This window comes from Buteo buteo, chromosome 4 (genome assembly GCF_964188355.1).
Source record: "Buteo buteo chromosome 4, bButBut1.hap1.1, whole genome shotgun sequence".
NCBI classification, from domain to species: domain Eukaryota; kingdom Metazoa; phylum Chordata; class Aves; order Accipitriformes; family Accipitridae; genus Buteo; species Buteo buteo.
The window spans coordinates 52,187,529-52,204,954 of NC_134174.1; the positions used below are offsets into that span (position 1 = coordinate 52,187,529).

A 17,426-nucleotide genomic window follows, 5' to 3' on the forward strand; every position below is an offset into this window, starting at 1 on the left:
CACGAGATAACCTTTACTTCAAATGACTAACATTTATTGAAATGTGATCAGGATAAGCTGAAGTAAAATTCAGCATAAAGCTTTTTTGTATAATATATTTCTCATTTTTCAACTTAATATCTCATTCTGTGTTTCTTTAATACTGCATGTATTTAAGTGTAGTTACTGGAGTCAAGTTCTCCTTGCAATATACAAATTTTGCCAGACTAGCACTTGTGCAGTTACAGCAAAATTATTTATAAGTATGTATATTTCAATTTTTTTCTGTCTCTTTTAATGTAGTTGACTGTACTTAACCACTTTATAAATAGCATTATAGAGCTATAAGAATTACACATGCATAAGCTAATGATTTCCCCAGAATGAATAAACATTCAATTTAAATGCGTAGGCTTGATTCTTAGGAACAGACACAGAGGAGGGAACTCACATGTTGTCAACTTCTGTAATAGTATCATTGCAAGTGCCTGGTCATGCATCAACTTGTGTTTGGTGCAAGTGCTTTAAAAGCAAAAAGAATTCCAGTCCTAAGATGTTTACAACTGAGTGTAGGATAAAAGTCAGCAGCTCTCCAGCCTATTTGTAATTGATGGCAAGGCTATAGCTGGAACAACTATGAAATCTTACTACATTTCTAGAGCTAAAAATCTTGAGATAGTGATTTTTTTTTTCTAGCATAAGGCAGAGTATTTAATTAATACAAGTGCATTTAATCTTGTTTAATTTGAATCTTCTCTTCCTTTATTAGTCTGGTCCTGCATTTTGCAGTTCACAAAAAACAAAGAAACAAAAAAACCTCTCTGGAAACCTCTGAAACTCACCAGACCTTTGAAGTTTAGAAATATAATTTTGTTCTTTATCATTTTTCTTCCTAAATGCTGCACTCTCGCACCCTGCCCCTGTAACAACTGTATTCACATTCCTGGAGGTTTCTTAGACAGCAGCAGAATCCTTAGGGATGCTATTTTTACTGTACTTCCATCTTGGTACTTTCACATACCTAACTTTTCCAAGAAACATTGACTAGTTACCAAAGCACACCCTTCTTTCTCGAGATTTTCTAACAAGTAAAGTGGTTGGTATGGAAATTTAACTACCAACCGCTTTGGGTTAATCCAGCATCAGTTGAAAACCTTCAGTAGAGTCAAAAGAATTAAAATATTGTTCCTTCTATTCATACTTAGAAAAACTATTTTATCTCCTTACAGTTATTTTTCTTTTTCCTGGTGCAGGTGGAAGTGAAGCCATATGTGCTGGATGATCAGATGTGTGATGAATGCCAGGGCACTCGCTGTGGTGGAAAATTTGCTCCATTCTTTTGTGCCAACGTTACCTGTTTGCAGTATTACTGTGAATACTGCTGGGCAAGCATACACTCTCGTGCTGGGCGAGAGTTCCACAAACCACTGGTAAAGGAGGGAGGTGACCGGCCCCGCCACGTCCCGTTCCGCTGGAGCTGAACCCCAGGCCTCACCCAGCAACAAGTACTGGAGTAGATAAAATCGAGTGAAAAGAGAGCGCTGCCTCAGGGCTTAGTGTTCTGGAAATCTGTGCATTCGTCCTCGACTTTAATGAAGATATGGGTCTTTTTATTACTATTATTATTATTATTTACAGTCACATTACTGAACTCAGTGTCCAGTATAATACAAACCGGCAGAGTGTAACTGTACTGATTTTGCACTTTGATTCACACAAACATCTGCTTGGTACCTTAATTTCCTACACAAGACTTGTCACTAGTGACATTATGTAGACTGCCATTCTTAATCAGCCTTCACTGGGTTGATGTGTATGTGATGAAGATTTTTTTATTATAATTATTTTTATTTTTAAACTGGAGCATGCACTTATTTTCAGAAATTTAGACTTGCCCCTAGCAGATGACTTACCAAAGGTAATATTCACAAGTAGGTGGCAGATGTAGCAAAAACTTAAAACAGATATTCAGCAATCATTAGTTTGGGTCATTTAGAGTAGTAATAACCCTTAAAGAAAATAAGCCTTTAGTTGCTCTCCATTTTGACTTGTAAGGATGATACCTCATAAGCTGGATCAGACTTTTTTCTTTTGTTTTGCTGAGGGTTTTTTGTTTGTTTGTTTTGTTTTGTGGGTTTTCTTTTTTTTTTTTTTTTTTTTTTTTTTTTTTTTTTAGGTCTTTTAGTGTTATGTAAATGTATGCTGCAATAGCTTTTGCTGCTATTAAAATGGTATTACTAATACCATAATACTCTATTCAGGCTAGGGTATCAATTAAAAAAAGACTATGTGATTAAAATAGTGATGGCTGCTGAAAGGAGATCAGTATAGCATACAGAAAAGCTTCCAAGGAAGGTCAATATTTTTTGACTGCATGTTTACTTAATCAGGTTGCTGCATGCAATAAATTTTATATATGTCTAATATAAAACCTGCCCACAATGCACAAATTATGAACCTACGTAGGCTACAAAATACTCAGTAACAAAAAAAAATTGATTACTGACTGGAGGAAGGCATGCCTCAATAAATGTAATGCTTCTGAAATTAGGATCAGCCCATTACAGAATGACCTATACTACAACAAATATAAAAACTAGCTGTAGGATATTCTTAAAACAAATTTGTGGATGGTAGATGAAGTACTTTGCGGTGCTCTGTTATATATCGTGCAATTTATTTTATATAGTAAAGTGATTATGTCTAGTACTGTGATCAAACTTAACTGTTAAAGCCTCTGTATCCAACATTAACACATTTTTGACAGTTCATAACAGGTACATAAACAGAAATGAGCTCTTAGTTACAATCTCTCTCCTAATGCTTGCATCATTTACGTAGCTGCAGACCTTGTCCAGAAAACCAAAGAGCTCATGCTAGCGTACATACACTACCGACTAGATAGTCTGTCAAACTAATAAACTAGGCACATTTAAGAAAGTTAGGAAAAAAAGTGGTGCTAAAGAAATGTCTGCATATTAAAGTAACATGAGATGTCTGCTCTGTGGATGTGGTGTTATCTCTCTAATCCCTGGATGTATCCTGTGAAGCTTGAATACAATTAAGACCTGCTAACACAGTGGACATTTTTTTAGCATGAACTATGGGGCTGCAGATAGCATATAAACACACTTGGTATACTAATGATTGTGAGAATGTGTACACTATTTTTCTTTTCCTCCTTTGTTTTTGCAGTTCTGGGGACAATCGGACTGGATATGACACCGCATAGTAGATTTAAATGTTCTGGGTTTTGTTTGTTGTGATGTCCTTGTTTGTGTCTAATTTAGTAAGTCGTTTTTCCCAATGTTTAGTTGCGAGTATTGGCTTTGAAAGGATTTTTTTCTGTTTTTGGAAAAAAAAAAAAAAAAAATAGTTTTTTACTGGTTTAAAATGCTAATTATAATTATCCCTTTTGAAGTTACTTCTGGGCGTTTTTGTGATATTGCTTTTCCCAGCCCAGGTGTCTTTTCTGTTTTTTTTCATCTGTACAAGACATTTTGTTATGCACTACTTTTTGTATCTAGACAGTTTTCAACAGTTGGCTGATGATTTTTTTTAAAGAAAAAGGCATGCTTTCTGACTGACATGATCTTTTGCAATACCTCAATTTTGAAATATAGGAAAGAAAATGATATTTTCTAAGTAAGTTTATTCAGAAAAATATATATTAATTTAATTCTGCAAGAAAAATGATTTAACAGATGGGTAACTTTATTTTTTTCATGCTTATTTGAGTTTTTTTGAAAATGAAGAAGTTAGAGCTTTATAACTGTAATATTAAAGATCATAGCTAACCTACAGAAATCTACCTAATTATGTGAAAGAAGTAAACCTTTTTGAAGAAATACCCCTCTTTCATGTAGAAAAATACCCCGAGAGAGAGAGAGAGAGAGAAGCTGGAAAATGTACAAAATAGCATAATGTTGGATTAAATCTAAAACAAAATCATCATAAAGAACAGGTGTAAACACAAACTCCATTTGGTGCTGAAAGTTGTGAATAGAAGGTGAAAAAATATTTTCCCTTAATTTGTATATTTATAATCAAGTGTGATTATGCACGACTGACCAGAATTGTGAGAGTTCTTCTGTTTGTATTTTTTTAAAGAGAACTTTTTTTAGTTTATTAAATTATGACATGCTCCCTTTTGTTTTGTAAATGAATGTGCCCCTGAGTTGTTAATATGTTATATTAAAAGAGGGTCCTTCAAAAAAAGTTATTTTTTAAAATATGGAGTTCTGAACTGCAACTTGACTAAGAAGCCCCTGGGTACAACAGGTCCTATTGTGGCCTTTTCTGATGTGAGACTTGAACTAGTCGATTTTTTTGAAGGCTAACCTAACCTCGACTATTTGTTGTTATGTGCAATACTGTTTGTACTGTTTGTATAAAAAAAAGAAAAATGAAAAGAAAAAAGGCATAAATCTTTATTGCAGATTTATTTTCATTGCAGACTTTAGACATTGTGATTCACTAAAATCATTTTTCTACTGTCAAATATGTACCTTTTCTTCATGCTGGTATTTTTTCAATAGTAATGTAGCCTTTGTACTGAGACAAATTTTCATTGTTATTTTTAGAAAGATTTTTTGCTAAGAAAAAAATTAAACATATTTACATATTTTTCATTTTTATTTCGTATTTTCTTTAAGGAGTGCTTTCTCAACCATTAATATAGTTGTTTCTGGGAGAGACTTTCATATCTGGTCAATGTCATTAATATTATTTTGTATTTTTACTTGGAATAAATTAATTTTATGATGCTAATTCTTTAAAAGTTTATTTTTTTCATTTTCAGTTATTTTTGAAGCTAAAATCTTTGTAATATTGTTACTAAAGTGTCTAGTTTTTTGAAATGCAAAGCTTTATGTATTAACTTGCTGATGTGGTTTACAATAGTGTGGCAATGATGAAAATGGTTGGTTATGTAAAGTGATTGGAAAATTGTAACAAAGAATTGGGCAATAAAATGACAGAATGAAGCAGAAAAAATGTGATATTTTGAAAAGCCTTTTCCTTTATCAAAATGATTTAGGGAGATAATAGGGATGTCACAGTACCAGTTCGCTGTCTAGATTTATACACCACCAGTGTTGATGAAATACTATTGCCGTTATAAGGAACTAAATCTATTGAAACAATGGGTTTTTGACCCTGCCCATTCAGCATAATGCTCCATTACTTTTCTCGTCATGAACTCAATAAACTCTTTTGAATAGTCTTATATTGAACCTCCTAAAATATATATTCTTCATTGTATTTTGCCACCGTGTTATTTATTTAATTAAATTGACCCTTTCCTGCACAACTTCCTTCCTGCATACATTTATCAGTGGCAGCATGGAGCAGACTGTAGGTACCCACATCATTTTCTAATGAAATTACCACATAGTGTTGGTGGCTGCCTAGTTAATGCAAAATAATGTATGTCCATTTCCTGGTAGCAATGCAGTAACCTATATTGCCACCATGTCTGAACATCTGGTCAGCTTCTTTGTCTTTCTCCGTTCTTCTCTGCCTCTCTTGTGTCTTTGTCCTTTTTTTCTTTTATATTGGCAACACCAAGTGCCAATATCAGATCACCTTTCACTTCACCTCCATTTACATCACCTTTGTTTCCCTATGCAGCCAGAAGAAACCCCTTCCTGAAGCCAGTAACTCTCTGTTCTGGCACCTGAAACAATCCAGACTAAAACTGGTGTTGCGTAAACAGGGCATACAATGACTTTCTCTAGACAAAACAATTACTTCAACAAGTTACTGATGACCTTTTAGACTAACTTATGCTAGAGTATTAGAGTGGCTCATCTGTAACCTGCAGAAAGATGTGTCCAGAGTTGGTCTATTGTGTATCCTCTGTGTGTTCAGTTCTGTAAGTAATGTATAGACTAGATCAAATAGTGAAGTAAAATTTAGACTCAAATTAGGTACTACTGGTTGGAATGTATGCAAATTGCAAACAAAGGAGATTAAGGAATGAAGAGGGAATAAAAAAATTCCTGCTAAGTGGTACAAAGTTTATGCTTATATTTCTGCCTACATGCTTGTATTTTATAGCCTGCTAGCAAGGCATGGGCTAAAACAAATTGTATTGCAAATATGCAGTTAGCAAATAACTTTGCCGATTTCACTATCTGTTAGAGTAGTAAAAAAAAGAAAAATAAGAAAAAAAAAAAAAAGGCGCTTAACTGGGAAAAGCTCCCATGTTAATATTTCAGTATTGTGACATCTCTACTTGCAAGGTATGAGTGAAAGATTAGTCACAGATTTGTAGAAATGTCTCTTCTGTTTAATCTGGCTTGTATGTAGTTGCTTTATGCTAGTTTGTATGATGTCAGCTAAACCCTTTTTCTTTTCCTTCCTTTTTTTTTTTTTTTTAAACCAAACTTCTTAATCTCTGCTGCTATAGTGTTCTATCATACCACAGAGTATTTTATATTCATGTTAGTGACTACTCTATACCCCAAATGGGTAGCTGGTCAGAAATCACATTGGTCACATAATTCTGACACACTCAAATTTACATGAGAAAAAGTTTAGCAGTAAGTAGAAAACCAGGGTGCTAATAAAAGATAATTTGGGCTCTTTTTTTTTTTTTTTTTCCTGGATGTAGTTCTGTTGGGGTATAAAGTATTAGATATTTGTAATTTTACTGTCAAAATAATGGACATAACTTTTAGAGCATTCACAGCTAAGATCTCTGTACTTGTTTTTCAACTAATTTTAAATGTACTGTATCTTTTATTACATGTTCTCTTAGATTGTTTTTGCTAGTAATTCTAACAAGGCTTCTTCCTTTTTGGCTTGGACTAATGCTTGTATGGAACTGCAGTACTGTGACTAAACATGGAGCTCAATGCTGCTATTGCTTACAACTGCTTAAACTTTGTAGTTTGGACTTTATTTTTTTCTGTAATAACTTATTAAATATAGTTGTATGAAGTACTGATATTTGTCATCCTTTGCACATGCTAAGGAAATCTTGGGATATGCATTATGGGAATGTAAACTAGTTACAAAACCCCCAAAACTTGTACTGGAAAACTGTTTACACTAGATAAGGTTAAGCAAATACACACCTTACATGCACACAAACTATCTTTTCTAATTATATGATAATACAAGTTTATGGTCTACTTATGTTTTCTCTCTAAAATAGAAAAGCCACCCTTGATAAGGTGTATATTATGCTAAGCCAAAGGTAAATACAAAAATAAATACTATGGAAATATTTCTGAGAATGTAGCTTTCCCCACCAAAGGCAGTACCAAGTGCCTTTAAAAAAGGAACTGTTGAATTACTTTATCTATCTGAAAAATTGCTGGCTAACTTATATTGCACTTTCTTATTAGCAGTTTAACAATGGCTGCAGGCTAGAGATTTGACTGATGAGTTAAAGAAAAAAGCACCACAACACTAGTTTCTGCTGGTTTCTATTTTAAGAATAGGAGACAATTAAAGCTTAGCGACATATCTGTTTGGAACTCAGAATACTTCCTCGAAAAAAGAGTGAATTCTGTTATGTCAGGGAAAGTGAAGACCACAAGAATAGTGCATGTTCTATGTCACTGCTTTCTTTCAATGACTACATAAATGCAGCTCAACAACCCTGCTGGAAATATCAGCACTAGAAATTACAGGTTGACTTCAATGTATGTGTTCCACTTACTTAAACAGGAACTGCTTAGGATTACACTAGAAATTAAATGCCCTTTGGAAACTGTATTAAAAGCTGATGAGGTTATGTGTGCTGGCTAAGTATTGTGCATGCTCCCTTAGCGTGCAGAGCCCTGTGGCTTGTGTTATGCTGTTTTATTCTAACATTACTGTGTGCAATAGCTCATACACATTAAAGAAGAAAGCTTGGATGCCAGAAAAGAAAGAGAATGCTCTGGTATGGACTTGTTTTCAAACTGGTAGTGAATAACCATAACTCTCAGGAGAGTGGTCTACTGACTGTTCTTCCAGAAGTGGTTTTACAAGATAGTGATCTGTAGTAGGAATTCTAGTAGTAAATAAATGTATGAGAACTTGTAGGCTTCTGGTTACTTCAGAGTTAAATTTGAGAAGGGAGTTCTTATAAACACCTTCCAATTAATAAGTGTTAAACTGCTTATTGTAGCTTCTCACTGTACAATGTTCCAAGTCCATCTGGACAAAATCAGTCTGGGTTTACCCCCTTCCTCTATTACAGAGAACAATTGTGGGAGGAAGCGCAGCCTCTCTGAAACTTCTAATCCTCAATCCTTCCATTACTGCATTACTGATAAAGTAAGCCATGCCACTTGTAAGGTACTGATAGTGGCAATTTTCCTTCTCCAGCTGGTAGCAACATTTAACTCAGACATTGCCTGCATTAAAAAAAGGTTGCACTAATTTAATTTAAACCATTGCACTTATTTAAGTACAAAAGGCTGCATGGCCTCTTTTGCTTCTGGTTTGTACATGTTATTTTTGCTAGGCTTAAACTGAACTAAAATAGCTACCTGTATGACTATTGAAACTTGTGTATTATTTAGGCATGCTTCTAAGCTAAACATCTTTGTCCTCAAGGCACCAAAGCAACATGTCACCCCTCACACAGACCTGCAGAAAAGCCAAAGCTTAGCTCTTAAAAGCCATAATCTGCTTTCCTCGTGTTTAGCAAAAGCTAAACAGCATGAGCACACAGGGAGAATTGCTGCATTCTCTCCTAGAGATCAGCCAGAGAATGGGTTTTCAAACAAGCAATGTATTTAATGTGTTTTCATAAAAATGGTACTAGCTGCTTGAAAAACCCTTATACCACACAATTCTGTTATGAACACAGGACAAAGTTGCATACAGCAGATGCACACACAAACTATGCCTGCTCAAATGAATTTTCTCTCTCTCTCCCCAGTGGCAAGCAAGGTTTTGCAAAGTTTATCTTGGGATGACAAACTCTACCTAGAGCAACTTGAGAAGGAAACATGATTAAAGTCCAGAAATCTCCCCCTTTTTCTGTTTTGGAAGGAGAAATAAAATACCAGCAAGTATAAAATACCAGCAAGTCATATGGCAGGCCCTTGGCAATAGTTAAAAGACACAACTCACTCATGCTGCCTTGCTCATAGCACAGTAACTTCCCCGTGTGGCCATGCCAGCCATTACTTGACTAGCATGACAGGCACTTGGGGCTAAACCAGTAAAACCAGGTACCCATTTGCCACTTTTAGGTGCCTGAGTGACATTTACTTGCTACCAACTTCCTAAAATCCCCTTTGAGCTGCTGGCTGGCATTGCTTTGGCCTATGTTTTTGTGTCTTAATACCTCTGAATTGTTCAGTAACCCAAGATCTACTTAAGATTCTCCGGGTATTTCCCTGTATTTTTTTAACCTGCAGGCCTAAACACAGAAAACACTTGCAAACATATTTATAGGACCAAGTTTCACGTAAAAGAGAACAGTAGTTTATTTCTCCTTCTCTATCCAATAGCCTGAGTGGTTAAAACACTTGGCATTTTTTAATTTTTATTATTTTCTTTTTCCAAATTTCCTACACTATGGAGCAAGGACTAAACCTTTTTGCTCTTGACTATAGGAACTACTCTAACTATTTTGTGACATATACTATGGTCTCCACCAAGTGAAGAAAAATGGTTTCTGGAACAGCACAAGCATCACCACTAAGGTAAATAATCAAAATGGTTGTTCGTAAAATTACATGTATCAAGATAGTGCCCTCTGATTGATACACCTTTTGACTTCCTTGCCAGCTTCAACATGTACTCCAGACCCATTGAAATAAAAGTTCGGAAGAGAGAGAGAGATGGCACAATTCATATGCAAAATAATTCTGTAAAATACTGCCAAAAATAATGGCAGATGATTCAACTCGTGATCTCATCTCATCTTTCCTCCAAGATCTTTGCCTTTCAAAGTTACAAAAAGGCCTCTAATCTCAGTGTCAGACTACAGAGCATGGTCTGAATCAAATAAAAACCACATGAAATTCTAATAGATGGACAAAATCTTGTTCATAACGTAACTAATCCCTCCAACTGTGCCTTGTGCATATTGCTGTGGTCAGAGCCGGCATCACAGAATCACAGCATACACACACGTGCCAGAAATGTCCCACTATGCATTCTGCCTCTACTTTTCTTATTTCTGACTAGACTTGCATGCTATCTTTTGGGCTTTCCTCCAATGTCATAAATTGTCACCAGTTTATGAATGGATGAAAAACAATTGTAACATTTCTTTGCTCCATTTCCACAAGGTTTAACCTGTCACAGAGCACCAACGTAATATTGGAATGTTAGTAAGACGATGTTGCACAATGGGGAGGATTCTGCCTAACACAAACATTTGCAAGGGGTAAAATTCAGAGTAGTTATAACTTATTCTAGAAGGCAACTACATTCTCACTTAAAAAACAGTGCTAACATGACACATATTGTGGGTTGTTTCTTGGTTTTTTTTCCCCAATCACTACCTGTTGTATAATTTGTCACAGCTCAGAATTGGACAGTTTTACTAGTGAACATGTACATTTGTATCCCTTCATCTGCTGCTTGCAATGACAAAAGGAAAATATCAACCCATGAATGAACATATAAACAAAAGCATTTCCCCCCTTAAGAACTTGCTACATATGTTACAAAATGTAAATACCTTTAGGCAACAGCAACCAACATGTTACCTCTATATAACAAGCTCCTTATATGCTGAACACATCGATGTGAAATCGCTTGCTAATCAAAATAGTATGCAATATCAAAGGCCAAGAGAATGCCAAAAAGATAAGGGATAGAATATTGTTCCCACTACTTTGAAGACAGAATTCTGGTTTACAGACTTCAGTGGGATACCACTTCACCAGAAAATGTTTCAACTTTCACCCAATTCTCATGGGCTTCAGCTTTAGACAAAACATTAATGTTACTCTGGTTACTTTCTTATGTTACAGTCTATCTAAACCTGTTCTAGCTTAGGAAACGCCTAATCATTGCTTTCTACCCACTGATGAACTTAATTGAACCTAATGACCTGCAAGTGCACACTAGCAAAGGTGAGGTGAGAAGAAATGGGGAAATGTTAAGTAGTCCACTTTATCTCCATTTTAATTAATGTTTTATCTAGAAAAATTTCAGTCACTCTGGCAGAAGTAAGTAGGAGTATTTGATACCCATCATAACATAAACTCAGAAATAGTGCAGGAACCAGAAGCAAGAGCTCCTCCCTCCCAGGTGGGTGTCCAAGGCTTTCAATTAGTACATCATTCCTTTGTTCTGTCTTAGCCCAGAGACTCTTGATTTGTTTTATATAAACAGAACAGGAACAAGAGAAAGTAAAAGCCTTCCTCCAGCTTCAGGCAACGTAACACAAGCTAACTACTGTCATGAGCATGAAATGCTCTGTGTGATAATCCACCCTGAAAAGCAACTAAATTAGCCAATGCTAAAGCATCTTGGGTATCTCTACATCACATTTACTGTACAGGTGCCTAACTCAAGGACATGGATTATGCTCTGGCCACCATGAACAAAACAATTAGACACAGTAACGCTCAAATTCACACCACCTACATAACTTTGTGGATTTGGCTTTGTGACCTTGACCCTTTTTTCCTCTTGTCAGCTGAGATTTTTTTCATCTGCTGAAATGTTTACATTAGGTGCTTATGTTGTTCTATTCAAAGATGCTAAATATTGATGCTTGACCACAGCAGAAAAAATAAACTCTGACAAGCACTGAAAAAAAGATCTGCTACACAAAGGAAAATGACACTGAAGCCTCAAAGTGCTGAAGAACCTGCATTCTATGAGGTAAAATATGAAACAAGTGATAATGCAAACCACACACACACAACCCTAAAAAGGAAAAAAAAAGCAAATCCAGAGCTAGAATATTCTAGCACTTTTCTGTCAAGAGAGTTTAAAGGCAGAGAATTACCATTACTTTATGGCCATGTAATGAAAGCACTACCCCCCCCCAGCACATAGGATATAAACATGACAAACTGTAATGGCCTCTCCCCAATTATAACAAAGTAGAATTCCACAGCTGTGATTCTGGGACATATTTTCCCAATGATCAGTCAGCAATTTGGTAATGTTTTGTTCTGGAAAAATCCTTAAGGTACCAGGAAATTTCAGTGCTAAAATTCTTTCAGTAATACTACTACAATCACTGCCCTGAAAAATAATTTAATATAGACTATATAGCCAGAAGGCCAAAAAAACCCCCATGGTCACGAGGAGGTATGACTTACTGAGTCTGCAAATCTTTACATCATTATATAACTCAGTAACTCTTGTATCTAACTCACTGCTGCATAATGGCTGTTGATAGCTAATCCTCAGTGAAGCTAGGTGTCATATGAAACAAAGAAAAAGAAAAAACAAATGCTAAGATATGTGGAATCCTCTGCATTTGTCAGACTATTCACACAGAATATATAAAAAAACCTAAATCTTAAATTCACATCCATCCTATGAGTCTGGACTCCACTATACAGACTGTATGGAGTGTAGAATAAGTATATAAAGTAAGAGGAAAAGCAGCAAAGTGTGCGGGAGGATGAGCCGCTCATGCAGTTTAGCCTTTTGTTAACAGTATCTGAGACATAAAAAGGGACTGTTCATAGAAAATGTAGTTCAGTATGCCTTTAACAGAGCAACCGTGGCCCTGAACAAAAGATGCCTGCCACTGCTCTAAAGTAGGACAACAATTTCTGTTTGGAAAAGGATTTTAAGGAACACCATTTGTGTCTTGTTCTTGATTTCTTATTTCTGAATGACATATGAGGCCAGATGGGTGACAATGGCCTCTCCACTGAGGAATGATGCCAGAAATAGGACAACACTACATGAGATTCTCCTTTTGCTCTTTTAGATACTATTCAAACTCATGCTCTCCTAACCTAATTTGAGTAGAATTTAGAACTATATTTATAGCAGCTTTTTCACTCTGGAAACTGCCTTCACTTGCAGAAATTATTTTCTCTAGTAATTAAGTTGTATATTATAAGCTGCAGTATTGCCTCTGAGCAAAACAGTTTGGGCTAAGCCTGCCTGCTTTTGATCCCAATTTCCTAATTATTATGGATCAACCTCTTCACTTGTGTTTCTGTCAAGTGTGAAGAGTTCATGGTGATTGGTTGTGTCAGTTCTTTTCACAGGGAAATTAAGCTGCATTCAAAATGCTGCAGGAGCTAATGCAGAGTCAGCAAGTGGCAGTGCCTTTCTATCAGAGAGTCCTCTTAAATCATGCTCTGAAGGAGGGATGTAACAGAAATAGCATTAGCCAGAAGTGAACACTTCATATCAAATACTCAGACTGAATCTTTGCCCAATTCCTGAGCTAATTCCAAATTCACTGTCAGATTAGAAATTTGGGGGGGGGGTGTTGTCCTCTGTTTTGTGATCCTTGCGGAAATAGGACTGTGAGAACAACCCGTTGGCCCCAGGAAAGGGAGTCAGTGTGCTGTAGAGTCACTTAGCTGCAATATGCAAGTTCTGAAAACTTTGCCCTCTCAGCTTCCTAAAGCTCAGGCTGTACAGCTGAGCCAGAGCCCATGTGACTGTAAGTCTGCCCAGCTCCTGCTAAAATGAGTTCTCCCTGGCTATCTCCAGCACACATACTGTTCCCACAGACTGAGCCTGTCATCACCAGCTGTACCACCTGCTTGGACTCCTGGGGCCCTTCTGCAACTCCTCCTATTACCAAGTAATTTACTTGTTATAACCTCATCCTGGCAGTGGGACAAGGCAATCAGTGAAGATGCTGCTTCTCTCTGGATCTGAAGAACATGATATCCCTTCTAAGGCATCAGAAGGTGACTGATATCACCTCTCTGTCAGTTCCACTTCTCTCCATGAGCACAGTCCCAGCCATGCTCTAGACTCTTACACACACCTCTCCTCAGATCATCTTCACTCTTAAGTATGAACAGAAGCTCTAACTGCAGGACTGCACACCTGAGGAAAGGAGAGAGCAATGCCAGGCTGTGCTGTCTGATGCAATCCACAGAGCTATATGCTCCCATTTATTCTATAGAAGCCATGAAAATCTGTCATAAACTGCACCCAACTTCTTGCTGCTTTTCTTTGGAGATAGTTGGGCTGCACCTGCGAACAGCTGTGGATTTTCTGACAGAGAAGACACTAGCTACAGCTGACAGAACTCCCCAACTACTTGTGGCTTTTCCCACTGCCTGGAGAAAAAGCTGAAGATGTGAGTGTCAGCTAGGAGGTACTGGGGAGGGTGGTGCCCAAAGCTACAAGGAGCTCATCTAGCCAGACAACCTCTGATGTGAAGTTGCCTCCTGTACTTACAGACAAATGAAAGGCCCAAGCAGTACTGCAGGAGCTTAGGAGCTGCCTGTACCGATCAGCCAATGATCCTTGTAATTCCACATCCCATCTCAGAGAGTTACCAGTCTCAAATGCTTAAGCAGGAGGCAAAAGAAATCTTATTTTGGCAACTGTAGAACAACTTGCCCCACAGGAGAATTATTCTGGAATATGTCATAAATGCCAGGAGATGAGAAAATGTTTGATGAGTGTGTACAGCAGTGGCATGTATGGTCCATGGTGTGGAAAACCCAGCACTGAACAAGACTCTTGTAAAAAAGGGCTCATGTCCCAAAACCTCAATGGTATAGGCAATGCCAGTTTTGAAAACAGGAAAGAGTTAAATACATATTTAATGAAATAGCAAGTAAGTTTACCTGATTAGCCTGGCTGGTAAACAGCAAAAGTGCAGCCTCCCAGGAAAAGCAAGTCTATTGTTGCTTTTGCCATTCTCCCATTTTGACCTGGGCCAGGCTGGACAGTCCACTCTTAAAGGGAAGGATGTGGTAAAAAGGAAGGGAAAAGCCTGCAATGCAAGGCAGTACTCTCTTCCTATTATAGGTTGATTATTCCACACGCAGGGTCATCATGGCAGGTGGCCTGGAGACATTTCCTAGTGCAAGTGAGTACAAAAAAAAGATCTGACACATCACTGTCCAGAGGAAAGAAGAAACTCCCTCATTCATCTAGGTTAGGGTGCAGTGAAGTGAAAGATCCTTTTTTTTTTTTTTTTATATCAGGACAAGGAATAGCACCATAGATTTAAATACATTTCCCTTATGTACAAATGTCCCAAACAGTCCTTCCTCTCCCCGAAGAGTTAAAACTGCTATATCTTCTCCTTTACAGCCCTGAACAATATTTATCTCATGTATAGCATGGAGCTGATGTAACTTCCTATTCTAGTTCAACTAGTTCAAAGGAGCTTACATATTTCTTTCCCAATCCCAGTACAAAAGCAATTCCATATCTAACATGTCTCTTGGTTCTTATTCTGTACTGCCCTATTTAGGCTCTGTAAACTTCTGAACTTTGTGGAATAAGCGCCCAACTTTATAAAAGCTCGTGTAAATTTTTTGCAACCTAGCTAATGAGTATCAGCTTTAGCAATACATATTGCTTAGCCTCTCAAAGTTAACCATAGGGTGTTTATTCCCATCAAGTTAGCTGTCCAATGCATAAATGATAAATCCTCACAGCAGATTTGCTGTCTGTGCTGACAGAGCAAAGCAGGCTACCACTTTTCTACCACAAGAGAGTAAAGCAGAAATGCTGTTAAATTTGGAGGAAGATTCCTGTGAGCCAAGATCTGAACAGCTATAGGAGCCAGAAATTTTCCGGTCAGCAATGCACTTTTAAACACAAGCCTGATTGACTGGAATTACTTATGTGCTTAAAACTACATACACACTGAATTAATTGGCCAGATCAGGGCCAATGGCTATATCTAACACGGTGAGCCAAAATATTCCCTACCCCAGTACGTACCAATGTTTCTGCTGTTGAACCTGCACAAAGACCTGTACCATTAATATGTAACAAGCCCTTGACTGAAAGGCTATGAAGGACCTAGTGCTAAACATCAAATTAGACTTTTGTCAGCCTGGACATAGATCATATAGGTGTATTTGCAGCACATCAAAGCCAGATGTAACCTATAAAAAAAAAGGAGCTGGCCAGCAATCCTTTCAGATTTTCTGGACAGCTGTATCCATGCTTTCAAAACATACTCTGATGACACCCAAGAGAAGCAGATTGCAACTCTAACTCCTGAATGAGGACATGAATCTCAGACTGAAGGGAATTCCTCTGGTTTGTTATCTGTTGAGCCTTTCATCTGCATTTGCTCCTGGCTGATGTAGTGACACCTCAAAAAATTATTTCTAAGAACACTGTATGCATAACTTAGAGTGCCTGCCACATAATTCAGGGCTGAGCACCACGGCACAGGGAAATAGCCCTTCATTTGCATTTGTGGCCCTTACAAGAGAGTCTCGTTAATTCAGCAGTTAATTTCAGAGAAAAATCTAATATCTCCCCATTTTCAAATCAGGTAGGTAAGTGAAAATTCAGGGTTGACAGATCAAGCAGACAGACTGCAGGCAGAGAGACTGCACATAGAGTCAGGATGTTCTCTGGCATGATCCTATTTATGAACAGCGAACATGAATTCCTCCTTCTGTCAGTAGAGGAGAAATAAGTGAAACACAGAGACAGTGTCTGAGGTCACAGCTGGGAATGACTTTGAAGGTGAAATTGTTGGTGTGGAAAACCTTTAGTACTGCCTTAATCATATTTCACTGCAGGGCCAAACTGAAAAAATAAAAAAGGATGTAATTAAAAATTAAAGTCCAAAACTGTTCCTGAAAACTCCTACTCAGCTGCTGCATAACCTTGAAGCTGTATGAACTCTCTGGCTGACTAAGTTGCCTAAAGCTGCCTCTGCAGAGACCCAGAATTGCCCATCCTGGCAAAGCAGACTAGGTCAGTATATAGTACCTGTCTGAACAGTACCAAAATCCAAAGAGCAAGTGCTTTTGAAGACCTCCATTGCACACTTACATTGCACACCACCAAGCCAGAAGCTGCACCCTCCACTTTTTCTCACAATTCATAAGAAGAGCTTCAGTTATATTGACATGTTTAGGAAAAAAGAAAAACAAAAGAAAATAGATGACTGCAGGGACACACAGTGTGAATTCCAAGTGACATTCCCAGATGCTAAAGAAGGGCAAGATCTCAGATGTGCTGCTGTCCACACCGCTTCCTGTTAGCTAGCTCTAGTGAAGTTGCATTGCCAAGTACGAAAGCATCTAACTGCCCTTGACACTGTGCAGGTTCAGGATTCTCCTACTATCTATCACGTATCTAACAGCTTATACAGATGTACCTAACTTACTGGATTTATGAATTATTATCTCCATCTATATACACTGTAGGCAAGTGAACAACGAGCCTGCCTTGAGGATCAGGAGCTCTAAAGACCTAGTACTATTTCTCAAATAATTACAACTACTAGGAATGTATTTAGTGAATTAGAAGGTGAATTAGAACAGTACACCATGATGATACCAACAGACTATCTTAATCTGCACCACTCCCATGATGGAAATATTTTCTCT

The 17,426-nt window shown here is 37.3% G+C and overlaps 1 protein-coding gene across 8 annotated transcripts in view; it reads left to right on the forward strand.

Moving 5' to 3' along the window:
- CPEB3 (cytoplasmic polyadenylation element binding protein 3) overlaps positions 1 to 6,952 on the forward strand; it is a 99,548-nt gene extending 92,596 nt beyond the window's left edge. For all 8 annotated transcript variants that reach the window (XM_075026100.1, XM_075026101.1, XM_075026097.1 and 5 more), the window contains one exon: positions 1,233 to 6,952. In XM_075026100.1, the coding sequence (XP_074882201.1) occupies positions 1,233 to 1,460 (228 nt within the window). In that variant the 3' untranslated portion in view covers positions 1,461 to 6,952. The remainder of the gene's footprint in view (positions 1 to 1,232) is intronic.
- Positions 6,953 to 17,426: the final 10,474 nt, after the last annotated feature.